The following is a 15585-nucleotide window of genomic DNA, read 5'->3' as shown; positions in this document are numbered from 1 at the left end:
ACAGTCAGTGGGGAGAAAAAAAGAGCAGACATTTTAATGAGCAGTAGATTTGAAAAGCAATCACAACCCAAACAACAAAATTATCATTTAAAAAATGTTATTTTAAGCCCCGTGTTAGGCTTTTCAAAATTAAAGGGGACAAAACCCTAGTTATTTTAGCTTATTACTGAGTTGAAAGCACCCCTTGAAAGCATAACTGAATGCTCTCCCTTTGCCTTAGTCTTTCATTTGCTCTTCACATTCTGCTAAGTCTGTTACAGTGAGGTTCCTTGAACCACCAACAATTACTGTTATTTTTTCTGAAAAGACTGGGCTTGGGTTTGGATAGCTGCAGACTGTGTGCTGTGGGCTCTCACAAGTGACAAAGAAAACCTAGATCTAGCTTGACCTGTACTCCAGAACTAACTATCTGCAATTTGGTTTCTAATTCAGACTGTTAATATTTGATTGAATAGTCTACAATCACAAATAATTAATTTCTTCTTAGAGGAGTATGAATACCATTTTTTTGTTTAATATTCATTTTTATTTGGGGTATTTATTATTTGTATGGGAGTAATGCCTATGTGTCCCTGTGCAAAGTTATGCTGTAGCGTTTCAAAGTACTTGCTGCCAATAATGGGTTATGGATGGCCATGCAACCAAGCACCCCATCAAGTCTCCTCCTGAAGACCTCCAGTGATGGTGACTCCACCACCTCCTCGGGCAGCCCATTCCAATGGGCAATCACTCTCTCTGTGTAGAACTTCCTCCTGACCTCCAGCCTAAACCTCCCCTGGTGCAGCTTGAGACTGTGTCCTCTTGTTCTGGTGCTGGTTGCCTGGGAGAAGAGACCAACCTCTGCCTGTCTACAACCTCCCTTAAGGTAGTTGTAGACAGCAATAAGGTCACCCCTGAGTCTCCTTTTCTTCAGGCTAAGCAGCCCCAGCTCCCTCAGTCTCTCCTCACAGGGCTTGTGTTCCAAACCCCTCACTAACTTTGTTGCCCTTCTCTGGACATGCTCCAGCAAGTCAACATCCTTCCTAAACTGAGGAGCCCAGAACTGGACACAGTACTCAAGGTGCGGCCTAACCAATGCAGCGTACAGGGGCAGAATGACCTCCCTGCTCCTGCTGGCCACACTGTTCCTGATGCAGGCCAGGATGCCATTGGCCCTCTTAGCTGCCTGGGCACACTGCAGGCTCATGTTCAGCCTACGATCGACCAGTACCCCTAGGTCCATCTCTGCCTGGCCACTCTCCAGCCACTCTGACCCCAGCCATGTCGCATGGCTCCCTTTTCTGCCTTGATACTACACTGCTCCTTTCTCTCCACTGTGCTAGCACAACCTAGATGGGGGAACTGATCCAGCAAAAAGAAATCCAGCACCTCCCCCTGCTCCAGTGTCTCTAGCCAAACCAATTTCCCCGTTCAGTTTATAGGACAGCTGTAGAAGAGTTGTGTTGCTGTGATGCTGAGGAAAAGGGTGGTTATCATGATGAAAGAGACAAATAGGGGAGGGTAGGACTGGCAGTACTTCAAGTAAGAATTGCCAGTTTCTAAGCTGCACCTGTGTTAGTCTTCTTTTTTTTTCCTTTTAATATGTGTTGAACACCCTGTGTAATCAAAATTAGTTGACAGGACTATAAAGACAACAAATAATACAAGCACAAGGTAATAGTGAGGGAATACTGGCCAGCCTATTAAAAGGCAGTGACTGGAAACCATCAGATTAATCATTGCTGGTCTTTTCCTGTTAGTATGACAGGAAGGATGAATTTGGAGGACACAGATGAGGTCCATGTAGTGTCTCAGCAGACTCCTTTGAGGAATGACTCCCCTGAATGTCATGTTAGTTGTAGGTAGCTTGACTCATTGCCCTGTGATGAATCTGTGGTTAGAAAACTGACCACAACACTCATGGAAAAGGCATTTTTCCCCATCAGTACCTTTCATTGCATTGCCATTTCTCTCTCTGCCTTGGTCAAGTCACTCCGCTAAAAAACTGCGTTCACTTTCAACTCCCTTCTAAGTTTGCCTAAACCCTTTCTGTCTGTTCTCTTTCAACACAGACACATTAAGTCTCTTGAAGTGTCCTGATGCCAGCCTCCACTGCACATCTGCTGGATTTCCATGGCTTCCATGTATGTACCATCTCTAATTTGGGAGGCATTTCCATACATATCAGTAGAACTGTGTGCAATAACCCCCATAGCCCTCCTTATCTTTCCTAGGGTACCCAAAGAGAGGGTGACAACAGTCAGCATCTGATGCTGCTCCTGCTATAGATGTATCTGATGCTGCTTTCCCTGTGTGCATCCCTTTCTGGACCTGTTAACACCTAGAGGTAACACCTGTGGCAACTGCTGTGCATTCAAGTCCAAGCTGACTGAAAGTAGCACATTCACTGGTCTTCTTCTGTCTCTTTAAAGCTATAATGTGTTGATGAGCTTTTGTTGCTAAGTGCTGTTAACTTGGCTACTGCACTAAGCTCTCCCTAAACCTCACAGCCATACTTTTAACTCCTGATAGATATTTACATATTTACATCTTCTACTTCCTTATCAGATGTAAATCTAACTAGAACAAGGCTACACCGGTGCAAAGCTGTCATGTCAACATACTGCATCGCCACAAACAAGCATAAATGTCCTTCATGGTATATAATGAAAGAAAAGAATCATTGGAAAGCAAATAATATCCAGTCAGAACTGGACTTTTGTTATATCTAGATCTAGTTGCCATCCTGGACCGGGCTGTCAGTTGGTTTACTTCATTATTCCATTGCCAAGACTAACTAATTATAGTTTACGGTGAAGATGCACTAGAATAATACACCATGTAATATGCTTTTATGGAATAGCCTGCCTGTAGGACATTTCTTCCTAATCCTCCTTAATCCAATAAGTAGCTTGTGCCTTGAAACATGAGTGGTTGTATCTTTGCTGTAAAAAGTCCTCATGTAACTATGAGTATTTTTATTAATTACACAAATGTCTAATGCAGAACTTCTCAAATGGCAGACCTCACTGGACTCAGATCATGAGTAAATGTTGCCTGGATTGTATCAAGGTCCCAGACTGACTAATTCTCCTGCATTCTTTTATAAAATCCTGTATTTCTTCCCATCTTCCTGGAGCTTTGTAGTGGTGGTGGTGAGCTGTGCTCCATCAGTGGCACAGGCACGTGTTACTTGGCTAGCCTGGCAGCGCTGGGATTGGTGTCTTGCTTTTGCCTGAACAAAACAATGCATCGTTCTATAAAATAATCAACTAGCCTTAAGTCAAAGCTTTTCCTAGCAAATCTTACTCTTCCTGCAGTTCATGTAATTACTTTTTTATCTTTGTTACTGGTATTCCTGAGTTGTATCATGATTTGTGTGTGTGTGTGTGTGAATCTTGAGAAAAGAATGCTGTCACAGAGGTGAAGTTAGGGAAATAGCTAGGAGTCACGGTGATGACATGCACCCTGTGTTATTACTTGTCATTACTGACATTCTGTGCAGGTATAATACAACATCCCAAAGTACTGTGCAGTCTTCCAGGCTGACTGCAGATTGCCAATTGCCAAACACTAGCAATTCCAGTGTAGAGACCAAAACTTTTCTGTGAATACCCTTAGAACTGGGTCACTAACAGAAGGTGTGTAACAATTTAACATGCAGAACAACCCAAGCCATTTCCTCTGTCTCATACAGAGCAGAAACACTGAGAATGAAGATTATGTGTATAGTGTGAGTGGAATGACAAATGGCAAGCCTGAGCAATGTACTTGTTTGATGGCATTAATGATGCAGGTCTGCCTTGGAAACGGTGAGATTAGGTGATCAGCTGGGGTTTGTGCCACAGTGGTTTTGCTAAATGTTTGAATGTAATAGAAATTTGAATGATTAAGTATTTGATTTTGTAAAGGAAATTCTCTTGCTCAGCAGCATCCTAGAAACATCCACCATTTAGCATTTTCTGTTTTGTTTGGAATAAAGAGGTTTTAACCTCACAGCTTCAAGCTGTGTATCTCTATTCCAGCTCCAGGAATTATTGATGTAGCTGTGTGCTCAGCAGTCAGAAAAATGCAGCAGACGGATTAATGTCATTTCAGAGAACATTATGGAATAAGCTGGACTAGACTTTGTGTTCTGCCTTATCAAAGTCCCTTTAAACCAGCTAGAGAAGAGTGGCAGGAAACTCTTCCTGGGAAGCCTCATTCCAGCTACCCTCTTAAAAAGAAGGGCATGCTGAGGCATTCTTTATACAGAGAAAAAGGAAGGTGGAAGCCAGGGAAAGGAAGTATTTGGAACTGCAAAGAGAAGCAGAATTAACCAGGTATTAGCTGAGTATCAGTCAGGAGCTATACAGGCTTTCTGTGGTCCCCTGCTTTTGCTGTTAGTTTGGATAATATAATATTGAATCCCTTTATAAGCCTTTATTAATTACTCTTCTGCCTGTTTTGGATGTGACAGAGTATTTCTGCGGACACAGTGAGCATAGGCATGGCATCACACCATGCACTCATCTGTAGCCTTTTTCCATGCCAAGCCTTTCATGATTTGTTCACTTTTATTTAAAGCTGGAAAACCAAAACCAAACCCATACAGTTCAGAAAACTAGAGCACAAGGAAAAGACAAATCAGGTCACTCAGATTGGTCTGCAGATTCAGGTCATATTCAGTGATGAGTTTAAATGGGAAAAAAAAATGGGGCAATCAGTAAAAGGCTGAGTATTTTTCCTCTTATTTCAACATGAAACCTGGTTCCCCACCCCCCCCAAAAAAAAAAAGACATCTGGAGTCCAAAATACTAACCAAGGATTAAACAGAAGAGGAAGCAATCCAGAAGACAATCTTTTAACAAGTGAAGTATCCTATTAACCCCTAAATGGCTTTTTCAAGTGACCAAAAATATTTTCACATTGAGTAAAACACTGAACGAGAAGGCAATTATTTGCAGTTCTGTCTAAAACTAACAACTGAAGATTGATTTTTAATATGCTTCCAAGGCAGGTTAGTGCCTTTCAAATTCTAATTGCGACTTTTCTTGCCCTGTTCATGAATTCTTTTTTGGCACATGAAGTTAACAGGTGTGAGCCAGTGCAAGATGGCCCACAGGCCATAACCAACAAATAACTAATTGGCATCTGTGCTACAACAGGGCAAAGATCCAGCCAAATTATGATGAGGCACCATGCCATCCTAATAGACTCACATTATCCTGGATGCCAAGCTTCCAAAAATTTGCATTATTTACATTTACTTAGGGCAGGATTCCCAGCTGGAAAATTCCACATGGTTGTCCATCTCTATCATATATAATTACAGCGAGAAAGATCTTTGTGGCTAATCCAGCATCCTGAAACAGTTTTCAGCAAGAATTGAAATATTCTTCACAATGATTTTGAAATGCTTCCACTCATCTGCATCAATGGATTGTTTGAAAGTGTCTTTTTCATGTCTTTGTATAAAAGGAGTAAAAAAAATCTCGTTGGAGATGTATGAGACTTTTCAGCTTGGTACAAACAGGAGAAAGAATGTGCTGGGTTTGGTGTTGGGTGTGATTTTTTTTTTTAGCAGTAGCAAGGTTCCCTACTATGTAATAGCGAAAAAAAAGAGGTAAAAAGAACAACTTTGAAGTTGCTTTTGTGAAAAACGAATACAGAAACTGGCAACTTACACCCTCAGGAAATAATTTGCAAAGACAAAAAATGCTGAGAGAGGGTGAATTACTGAGATGAAACACAAGATGATGATCTGTGCTTTGATTACTCCTTGAGGTAATGAATCTCTCTAGGTTTGTCTTTTCTACCGAGAAGACCAGTGAACTACATCTTCATCTGCTCCCCGATGCGATCGCGCTCCCCAAGAAGTGGGCTGTAGCACTCGACGGCACAGCTGGTGAGCATATTCCTGCGGCTCGGCAGCTTGGTGTTCCTGCAAAGGGCTGGGGGTTGCCCACCGATGCTCCAGTAACCCGAGCGATGCGGGGACCTTGGTTTCCACCAAGTCACTGGAGCTGGTGAGCCTCTGGAACACGGCAATGTGGCGTTTTCCCAAACGCTTCCTGCTACTGGTAGGACCACAGGAAAGGTCCTGCGCTGGCTGTACGTTCTCAGGGGCAATTAAGTTTATTGACACGGAAGCCGGTTGCTCCTATACGCTTGAGCTGATCGCGGATGACGATCAAGAGGACAGGAAGGACGTCCTGGCCCAGGGCGACACTACTGCATTGTGCATCCTCAGCCCATGTCTGTGCCTCCTTTTGCGACCGCAACCGGGCGGCCCTCCTGGCATGGAAGCAGAGACTCTGCAGCCTGGAGGTGCAGCCTCGCTGGGAGCCAGGCTGCCGCACTGGTGTGGCGTGCTCCCGCTTCACGCGCGGACTCTCACGGGCGGCGGTGCAGGGCCGGCAGGAGCAGCCTGTGGAGCACCCCACGCAGCACCCACCGCCTTCCCACGCAGCACCCACCGCCTTCCCACGCCGCTCCGCGCCCCTGCCCTCCTCGCACCTCACGACAAGTCTCGCGCGCTGCCCGCTTTCCCTCCCCCGACGTCTCGCGCCTCCTCCCCGCCGCGAGGCCGGTGCTCTCGCGATAGGCGGCGCGGGCGGGCGGCCGGCAGCGCACGGGGGGTGGGGGGGTGGGGTGGAGGCGGCACCGCGGCAGCCGCTGCGCCCGCGCTCGCTGACAGGCGGGCGGCGGGAGGGCATGTCCCTCTGCCCCGCGCGCAGGTGGCGGCGGCGACGGTGGCGGCGGCGCCGCCCCGGCTCTCTGTAACTCCCGCCGGCCATGGCCGGCTCTGTGCCGCGGGGGCCCGAATCGTGCCGCATCCGCCGCTAAGGAGAAGCCGCCGCGATGAGGAAGGGCCGTTCCCGGGGGGACAAAGCGGCGGCGCCGCCGCCGCCGCGGAGAGAGCCCGGGCGGGCGGTGGCCGCCAGCGCGGCGGAGAGAAGAGCCACTCTGCTGGGGGGCGGCGGCGGCAGGAAGGAGCCGGAGGACGCCAGGGCCGTGGGGGCGACTTGCCGGGAGGCGCTGGAGAGGGTAAAGCCGGGGCGTGGGGCCGGGGGGGTCCTGCCGGGCCGGTGGCCGCCGTTGGCATGGAGACGCGCGCCTCGCGTGGTGGGGTCCGCCCTCCGCGCCCGGTCGGGCGGCGACTGCCGCAGTTGCAGGGCAGCGGTGCGGCGGGCCCGGGCCGGCGTGCGGGCAGTGGCCGGGGGACGGGTTGGGAGTGGGGATCCCATCAATGCTACGCTCGGCGGGAGGGGGCAGCCGGGGAAACGGCTGCGTGCGGCGACGGTTGTTGAGGCTGCATCCTCCTCCGAGCATCCGCGCACGTTGGGTACGCGCCCTCGGGTAGCTGTCCTCAGAAGAGGAAAGGACAGATGTGGTGGTCAGGAAGGGAGTGGTGGTGTGTCGGTGTGCGACGGCATGGCGTGAGAGAATCAGTGATGGGGGAGTCGTGGTGCCAGCAGTCTTGCGTGCCTGCTGGTGAAGGAGTAAGGGAGAATGCAGTGAAGTCTAGTTTGTGTTATATGCTTGTTGGTGTTAATGATTACAGAACGCTTTTTGCTAGTAACCTTCTGTAGGTCACTCTTGATTGTGATATTAATTTGGCTGCATTTTCCTTTGGGTTTTTTTTTTTTTTTTGGTCTTGATTATTAATGCCGTAAATGGTTTACTTAAGAAACATATCTTTGCAGAAATCCGACATTGCATAGGCTTGCTAAAAGTGTGGAAGTTCAGTGTGTCCACTGTTACGTCTTTCACTCCCACAAAAAGGAGTCTACTGATCGCTGCTTAGGGCTTCAGGGACGAGAGACCTAAGAGATCATCAGCTTTGTTTTGGTGTGCTTTGCAGTTCCCAATTTTACAGGAGAGAAATTTAGGGGAGGGACTTAGCAGTTTAAAAATGTAGATGGCAACTTGTACTTTTAATTCAATTTTGTTTTCTTTTTTTAGATAAAGGAAAAAGTATCACAAGTATGAAGACTCCTAGGATGCAGCAATTCACTGCTTGCTTTTGCTGGTCTTAGGAACGAAGTGAAAACCCTTATTAGAGCTTTCCTATCAAAAAGGTGTCTTAAGTTTATGTCACTGCTGCCTATACACATGGTACTGTATTTTGTTAGGACTTCTTAGTATTTTCTAGAAAAGCTGCATTACATTGCCCTCAGTTATGGAAGATCTGTGCTTTGGCTTTATCTAGTGGGTGTCTCTTGAATATAGATTTCTCAGATCAGGCCCTGGGAGAGGAGAGCTCTGTTTTTTCTGTTGTTATTTAGTGCCATCTTAAGCCAGGTGGTTAGGAGGTGCTGCTGAGTTTGATGCTTATCACTTCCTGAAACAATTAAAGAACACTAATACCCTCATTCAGGACAAAAAAAATTAGTAATCTAAAGGCAGAAGAGGCGACTTAGTTTCTTCACAGCTGTCCCTTAGAATAGTGGTCGGTAAAGTGTGTTTATACTGGTTTGACATATGGTCTGTGATACTCACATGGAAATGAGAAGAAATTATTTCCATTCTTGGTAGCTGTGCGCTAAATGTTTTACACATCGGCCATGCAGAGCATGCTACGAACCATATAATGTATTGAACACTTGGGAGGCTTCACCAAAACAACAGGAACGCTGCAAAACAGGAAAGCCTGCAAATTCAGAAATGTCAGGTATTGAGGTGCACCAAGGTTTTTAATGGGAGACACTGACAGCTTGCTTTTTTAGTATCGTAGTATCAGTCAGGGTTGGAAGGGACCACAAGGATCATCTAGTTCCAACCCCCCTGCCATGGGCAGGGACACTAGGTCAGGCTGGCCAGAGCCTCACCCAGCCTGGTCTTAAACAACTCCAGGGATGGGGCCTCAACCACCTTCCTGGACAACCCATTCCAGGGCTTCACCACTCTCATGGGGAAGAACTTCCTCCTCACGTCCAGCCTGAATCTCCCCACCTCCAGCTTCATTCCATTCTTCCTAGTCCTATCACTACCTGATATCCTAAGAAGTCCCTCCCCAGCCTTCTTCTAGGCCCCCTTCAGATACTGGAAGGCCACAATTAGGTCACCTCAGAGCCTTCTCTTCTCCAGACTGAACAGCCCCAACTCTTTCAGTCTGTCCTCATAGGAGAGGTGCTCCAGCCCTCTGCTCATCCTCGTGGCCCTTCTCTGGACACCTTCCAGCACCTCCATATCCCTCCTGTAATAGGGGCTCCAGAACTGGACACAGTACTCCAGGTGGGGTCTCACCAGAGCTGAGTAGAGGGGAAGAATCACCTCCCTTGCCCTGCTGGCCACACTTCTCTTGCTGCAGCCCAGGATCTGATTGGCTTTCTGGGCTGCAAGTCCACATTGAGAGCTCTTGTTGACTTGCAGCCCAGGATCTGATTGGCTTTCTGGGCTGCAAGTCCACATTGAGAGCTCTTGTTGAGCTTCTCGTCCACCACTGTTTTAGCTTGGATGCTCTAAGACCTGATGTGACTTGTAGTAACAGAGCTTTAGTAGACAGGGTGATGGAGTCTTTGAGGAGCTTTGCAGCTAAAGGTAAGAAAGCTTCTGCTCAGGCTGCGTGAGATGCCCCCCAGACTTCAAAGGAGAACTTCTCATTCCTTCTCCCCTTTTGTCTTCTGTTTGTGATGGTGCAAGCTTTGTCGAGGCAGTAAGTGCCTGGAAATAAATAGGTCTGTTGGACAAATTTAATAATCAGGGCAATTAAGTCTACTCACATTTCTGTTGTTAATCATTCAGTATCTCTTTAAACATCAGGAGCTGATAGTGTGGATGTGGTGGAAAGGGCCTCCTGAGATGCAGAAGATTGTGATACTCCATTTCCATTGCTGCATCTTGCAGCTTGAGGAATATTTCCTTTGGGGCCACTTGTGATTTAAGTAGCCCTGTTGTTTTCAAGGCTGTAGTGTGACCTCAGCAGCACCAGTGCAGCAGTCTGCACAGCTGCCGAGAACTGTTCTGAATTAAATACAGATTTCACAGTTTGTTTGCCATACATTTGCACAAGCTTGTGGCTGGGGGAGACTGAGCTACTCCAATGTTGGAAAAAGTACTTATCAAACTGTGACTGTGGTAGCTAATCGCGGTGCTGACCTTTAGGCCTTTGAAAACCTGGCCCTTTGATGTGCTGTGCTTATAGTTGTGACGTGCACATACGATTAATGTTCTCACTTTTTAAAGAGTTATGTAAGAACATAAAAACGACTGCACTTGGTCACATTAAAAGTCCCTCTAGCCCAGTATCCTGCCTCTCTGAGCTGCCAAAAGCAGATGCTTGGAGAAGAGTATAGTATATGCTGAGGAAATACCTCTCCCAGCCTCCAGTAATTTGTGGCTTGCAGGTTTCCGGAACTAGAGGTGATATTTGTTTTTAGTGCCCGGAGTGGTTTTTTTCTTCTGTGGATTTGTCCAATTGGTGTTTGAAACCATGTATGCTTGTAGCATCCACAACATCCTGTGGCTGAGTGTTGTAAGGTTTAAACACATTTCGTGTGGAAACCCCACTCGGTTTTGTTTGGTTTTAAACTTTCTACCTGCTTGTTTCATGCCTTGTTTGTTCATTTTTCTGTTGGAAGAGGCGGTGAAGAAGAGGTTCCATGTTCTTCTGTGTGGTTTATGGGTTCATAGCTTTTTGTTTTATTTACCATCCCCTGCTTGTGACTTTTCCAGGGGGGGTTTGGAAAGAAGTGACTCAGTCCTTTTCATTGTCATAGCTCTCTTCTTTGCACCTTTTGCAGGTCTGTTCCTGATAGGAAACACTGGTGGCAGGCATCAGAGGAACAGTGCAGGGGAACATTAACCTGGCTACAGTACATATGACATGCTGTAAACTCATACAGTGTATTAGGTTTTGTTCTCTGTTCTTCTTCCTGCTTTTTCTTGGCAATGTTTAGGCCATGAGTTGGCATTTCTATGGAGCTGTCTATTGTAACTCCACAATCACTCTTAAGTGGTAATAGCTAGTTCAGAATTTGTCACTGTATATGTAAATTTAAGCTATTTTTTTACACTATGCATCACTTGACATACATGTACATTTAATCATACCTGCAATTTTACAGCCCACTTAAACAGTATCATTAAGGTTGTCTTCAGATCTTTGGCCATAGCTTTTGCAGCCTCGAATACCTTTAAGCATTGTCAGCAAACTCTTGTCACATAAGTGCTGAGCTTCTTTGATATATTTTGCTTTAAAATGTTGAAGGTGTTGATCCTAGAACAGATTCTTCTGGAACTCCACTGGTGATCTCTCTTTTTTTTTTTTTTTGGGAAAAAGGCCAATTCTATCAGGTTACTTCCTGTCTGATAATCAGTCATTTGTTTGTAGCTGAATTGTCCTTCTTACCCTGTGACAGTTGTTTCATTGAGTGAGGGCATCTTTATGAAGATCCAGGGGGGGCTGTGTTTCACAAAGTATCAGCTTTGTGTGCTTGCTGACCACATTGAAAGAGAAAAATGGAAATCTGAAAGTTTCTGTGCTTATGAATGACAGTCACTGTCATCCAGAGGCACATTTATAAGCAGTAGGCTGTTTCCATGTCATGCTTACATAATTAGTTTGAGACACTGTGATGTTTATTGTGAAAGATCCCACATGGATCATAGCCAATATTTGTCCGAGGTGCTTGCATTAGCACTTTCTACTTCAGGTAGAGGTCAAAGGTCAAAGTTATCAGGTAAAGGATTCTTCAGTGTCTGGAAGATATGGCTGGATGTCATGATGCAAGTGTGTGTGTATATATATATATATGATGCAAGTATTTCATGATGCAAGTATACAAGACAATGGTTGGTGTATAGAAGGTAGACAGGAAACAGACAGTGACTGCTTTCCTAGTGGACAGTAAGTTATCCATGGGACAGCAATGTGCTCTTCTGGCCAAGAGGGCCAATGGCATCTTGGTTCTGTAGGTCTAGGGAGGTTCTCCTTGCCCTCAACTCTGCCCTGGTGAATTCACACCTGGAATACTGTGTCCAGTTTTGGGCTCCCCAATTCAAGAGAGTCAGGGACCTGCTGGAGAGTCCAGCGGAGATGTACAAACACGATAGGACTTGAAGAGGATGTATTAGTTGATTCCATGATTTTGTAAGATAATAAAGAGATGAAAGAGAAAACAGTGGAGCATCAAGAAGTTCAAGGAAGTGGTGGGTGGACTGGTAGAGGTGGGATTTTCTGTTAGGTGGACCCTGTGTCTTGTATGAAGTGTAACTTGTTTGCTGTTGACAGAGTTGAACTGAAATGTTGCTAAACCTGGTGGCCCCCCTGCTGGATGTATGTTCATTGTGTGGTCCCAACAGGCAAGCTGCAAATTGAGAAAGATGAAAAATCTCCCTAATCCTTGTGAGTTTTGGGAGCCCATTCTGTAGGGCAGTCAGTGCAGTAGGCTATCTCTAGCTGTGAAGGTTGAGCCTGAAGAAGGGTGATCTTCAGTGTTCTCCAGGCAGTGTATTTTGTAATTTCTGCATTAGATAGAATGTATTTCCTGGGCTTTGAGCAGGTGACTGACTTAACAACCTAGTAATTTTAGTCTTTATAGTCATTTGGAACTGTTGTGCTACAAACTTTCTGAGAGTAACAAAAGTATTCCTTTCTCTCCACCTGTCTGAAGCTTTTTAGATCTGTATGTCCTAAAGCCAGAATGGATTACTGTGATTATCCAGCATGATTTCCCCACATAAGCAGACTGTAGAGCTTTCCTGAAAGATAAATTAAAGTATCTCTTAGAAATTGATCTTATCTTAGCCTTACATCATGGTGTGTCTCTCACCTCTTCTGGAAAGCTCTGTCAGTGTTTAATTAGTCCTGCAGTTAGGAAACGAAACCGCATCTTATTTCAAGGCTTGCTTTGTCTGGTGTCCAACTTCCAGCTGTGGAATATGCCTGTGCTAGTGCAGGCAGTAAAAATTCTCTGCTATCTGATATATTTTCCATGTATGAGTTGGAACAGAAGACACCTGAGTTCTTTTGCTTCATAAAGCTGAGGTCTTCTGCAGTTTGAGCTTTTCCCCCTCCCTGTACTTGGCACGTGTGCACCTGAAATAGGTGCACATCAAAAATTCTGTTAGCAGCCTGGAATGGTTTGATCACAGGCAAGGTGACTTCTCCCCTGCTCTTTGATATTTGTCTTTTCACAGTTTTGAGGATTGCATTGCCACAGTTGGGTGTGTCCTACGAGAGAGATTTTTATGTCTCTGTGGACATTTCTACTCCCTGTATTCAGGATGTTGTGCAAATCAGTCCCAGACTACTTAGAAAGCTTGTCCCCCCTTTCATGCTGTCTTCCTATTTTGATTTTTAAAAAAAAAAAAATCTTTTTAGAAGGAAAGCAAAGGACAAAGGAGCTTTTCAACTGACATGTCACCCTGTTCATTTCTGTGGAAAGCAGTCAGTCACCAGGAGGGGGAAACTGGCCAACCCCCAAAGTGCTAGTCAAATTTGTTTTGCCTCCACAGCTGCAAAGAAGCTGTTACCATGCTTTCCTTGCTGTGTGGCAAGCCTGGAGACTGAGGAGATCTTTCTGTTAAATCCAGACAAAGGGGAATAAAGTCAAGTGATCAATTCTGCAATTTGCCTGTTAGATAATAACAGAATTGGGCCAAAAGACTCATCTAGGAGCAGACAAAAGGAATGTAGAGTCAAGTGACCAATTCTGCTTGGGCTTGTTTGATTATAGCAGCATAGCCCCAGAGGGCATATGGTGTCTGGCCTGATACCATAAAAACATCACCTCCCTTGAAGTTGAATATTAATGGACAAACCTCATTTGTTGAAATTGATTTGTGTAAGTCAATAAGTAGGTAGGCATTGCATCAGCAGCTTGGATGATTCAGCTCATGGATGTGAGATTTCAAGTTCCTGTCACAAGTGAAGGATAAAATACTGTGTACTAGTCACATACATTTCATAGATGGCTGATTAGGATAGGTAGGCAGGCAGTGGAGAGATTATGAGTATCTTAGGTATTCACATGGCTGATGATTTGCATCTGAGTTCAGCAGTGCCTTGTATTTGTCAAAAAGGAGTGTAGAAGTGAAGGAACCAAGAGAAGTCTTCTATCAGAAGCAGCTGGATTTCTTGTGGGACTACTTGTCTTTAGAATCATAATCGATTATGAGCTTGAAGGGAAAAGCTTCTGCTACTTAGTATTTGTTACAGAGCACTTGAGGATAACAGTGGGGTGCTGCCCAGGGCTAGGATTAAGCCTCTGCAAAGCCTCAGAATGACTGTGGATATAGTCAGAACTTTGTGCTCTGGGAAACCAGAGTGCTGTCTGTTTCATGCTGGAGGAATGGTTATGAGTTCTCGACTTCATGCTTAGAAGGTGACTGACTTCTTGAGCAAGATCCTATGCCTTCTTATGCACAGAGACTGAATGTTAACCCGCCTGACAAGATGATTGTTTCTAGAAGATGCAATTCCTTATTTTTATCTGATAGGTTATTTTTATTGCCTGAGCTTCCTGCTGTGCTCCATAAGCCAACATAACTTCGGTGCTTACAAGAAATGCAGTGAATAATTATAGATAGGATGATAGGCATTTATTTAAAAGAAACTGTCAAAAAATACTTCATTCTTATTAAATTTTTATTCATGGAACGTGAGTAACTGAAGCTAAGGAAGCAGTAAAGGCCACCAGTTCAGTGAGCTGTTTGAAACTAAACCAGAAAGCTTTATTACCACCCATTAAGACCTTGTTCCTAAAGAGAATAGAATAGAATAGAATAGAATAGAATAGAATAGAATAGAATAGAATAGAATAGAATGCAATAGAATACAATAGAACTAGACCAGGTTGGACGAGACCTTCAAGATCATTGCATCCAACCTATCAACTAATCTAACACACCTAATCAACTAAACCATGGCACCAAGCACCCCATCAAGTCTCCTCCTAAACACCTCCAATGATGGTGACTCCACCACCTCCCCAGGCAGCCTGTTCCAATGGGCAATCACTCTCCCTGTGTAGAATTTCTTCCTAACATCCAGCCTAAACCTCCTCTGGTGCAGCTTGAGACTGTGTCCTCTTGTTCTGGTGCTGGTTGCCTGGGACAAGAGACCAACCTCCGCCTGTCTACAACCTTCCTTAAGATAGTTGTAGAGAGCAATAAGGTCACCCCTGAGTCTCCTCTTTTCCAGGCTAAGCAACCCCAGCTCCCTCAGCCTCTCCTCATAGGGCTGGTGCTCCAAGCCCCTCACCAACTTCGTTGCCCTTCTCTGGACTCGCTCCAGCAAGTCAACCTCCTTCCTAAACTGAGGGGCCCAGAACTGGACACAGTACTTAAGGTGTGGCCTAACCAGTGCAGCGTACAGGGGCAGAATGACCTCCCTGCTGCTGCTGGCCACACTGTTCCTGATGCAGGCCTCTGTTCCTGATGCAGCCATTGACCCTCTTGGCTGCCTGGGCACACTGCAGGCTCATGTTCAGCCTACCATCAACCAGTAGCTAAACATACAGGTCACGTAGAGTCTTGGCAATTTCACTTCTACATCAGGTGATGATGTGCTGTGGTTGGTGTGATCTAGCAGTTCAAGATTGAAAATCCAGCAGTAATAAACACTCTGGCTTGTCAGGTTTTGCTGTTTGGAGTTGCTCTGCTGTTAGGGTGGTCCAT

General features: G+C 45.5%; 1 protein-coding gene across 1 annotated transcript in view; it reads left to right on the top strand.

Moving 5' to 3' along the window:
* Positions 1 to 6625: 6625 nt before the first annotated feature.
* Positions 6626 to 15585, top strand: part of MAST2 (microtubule associated serine/threonine kinase 2) — a 198910-nt gene continuing 189950 nt past the window's right edge. The window contains exon 1 of the mRNA XM_054165723.1: positions 6626 to 7008. Within this exon, the coding sequence (XP_054021698.1) occupies positions 6823 to 7008 (186 nt within the window). The 5' untranslated portion in view covers positions 6626 to 6822. The remainder of the gene's footprint in view (positions 7009 to 15585) is intronic.

The sequence above is a fragment of the Dryobates pubescens genome, chromosome 11 (assembly GCF_014839835.1).
Source record: "Dryobates pubescens isolate bDryPub1 chromosome 11, bDryPub1.pri, whole genome shotgun sequence".
NCBI classification, from domain to species: domain Eukaryota; kingdom Metazoa; phylum Chordata; class Aves; order Piciformes; family Picidae; genus Dryobates; species Dryobates pubescens.
Note: the sequence above shows the minus strand (reverse complement) of the source record. Positions and strands in the feature narration are given on the sequence as shown.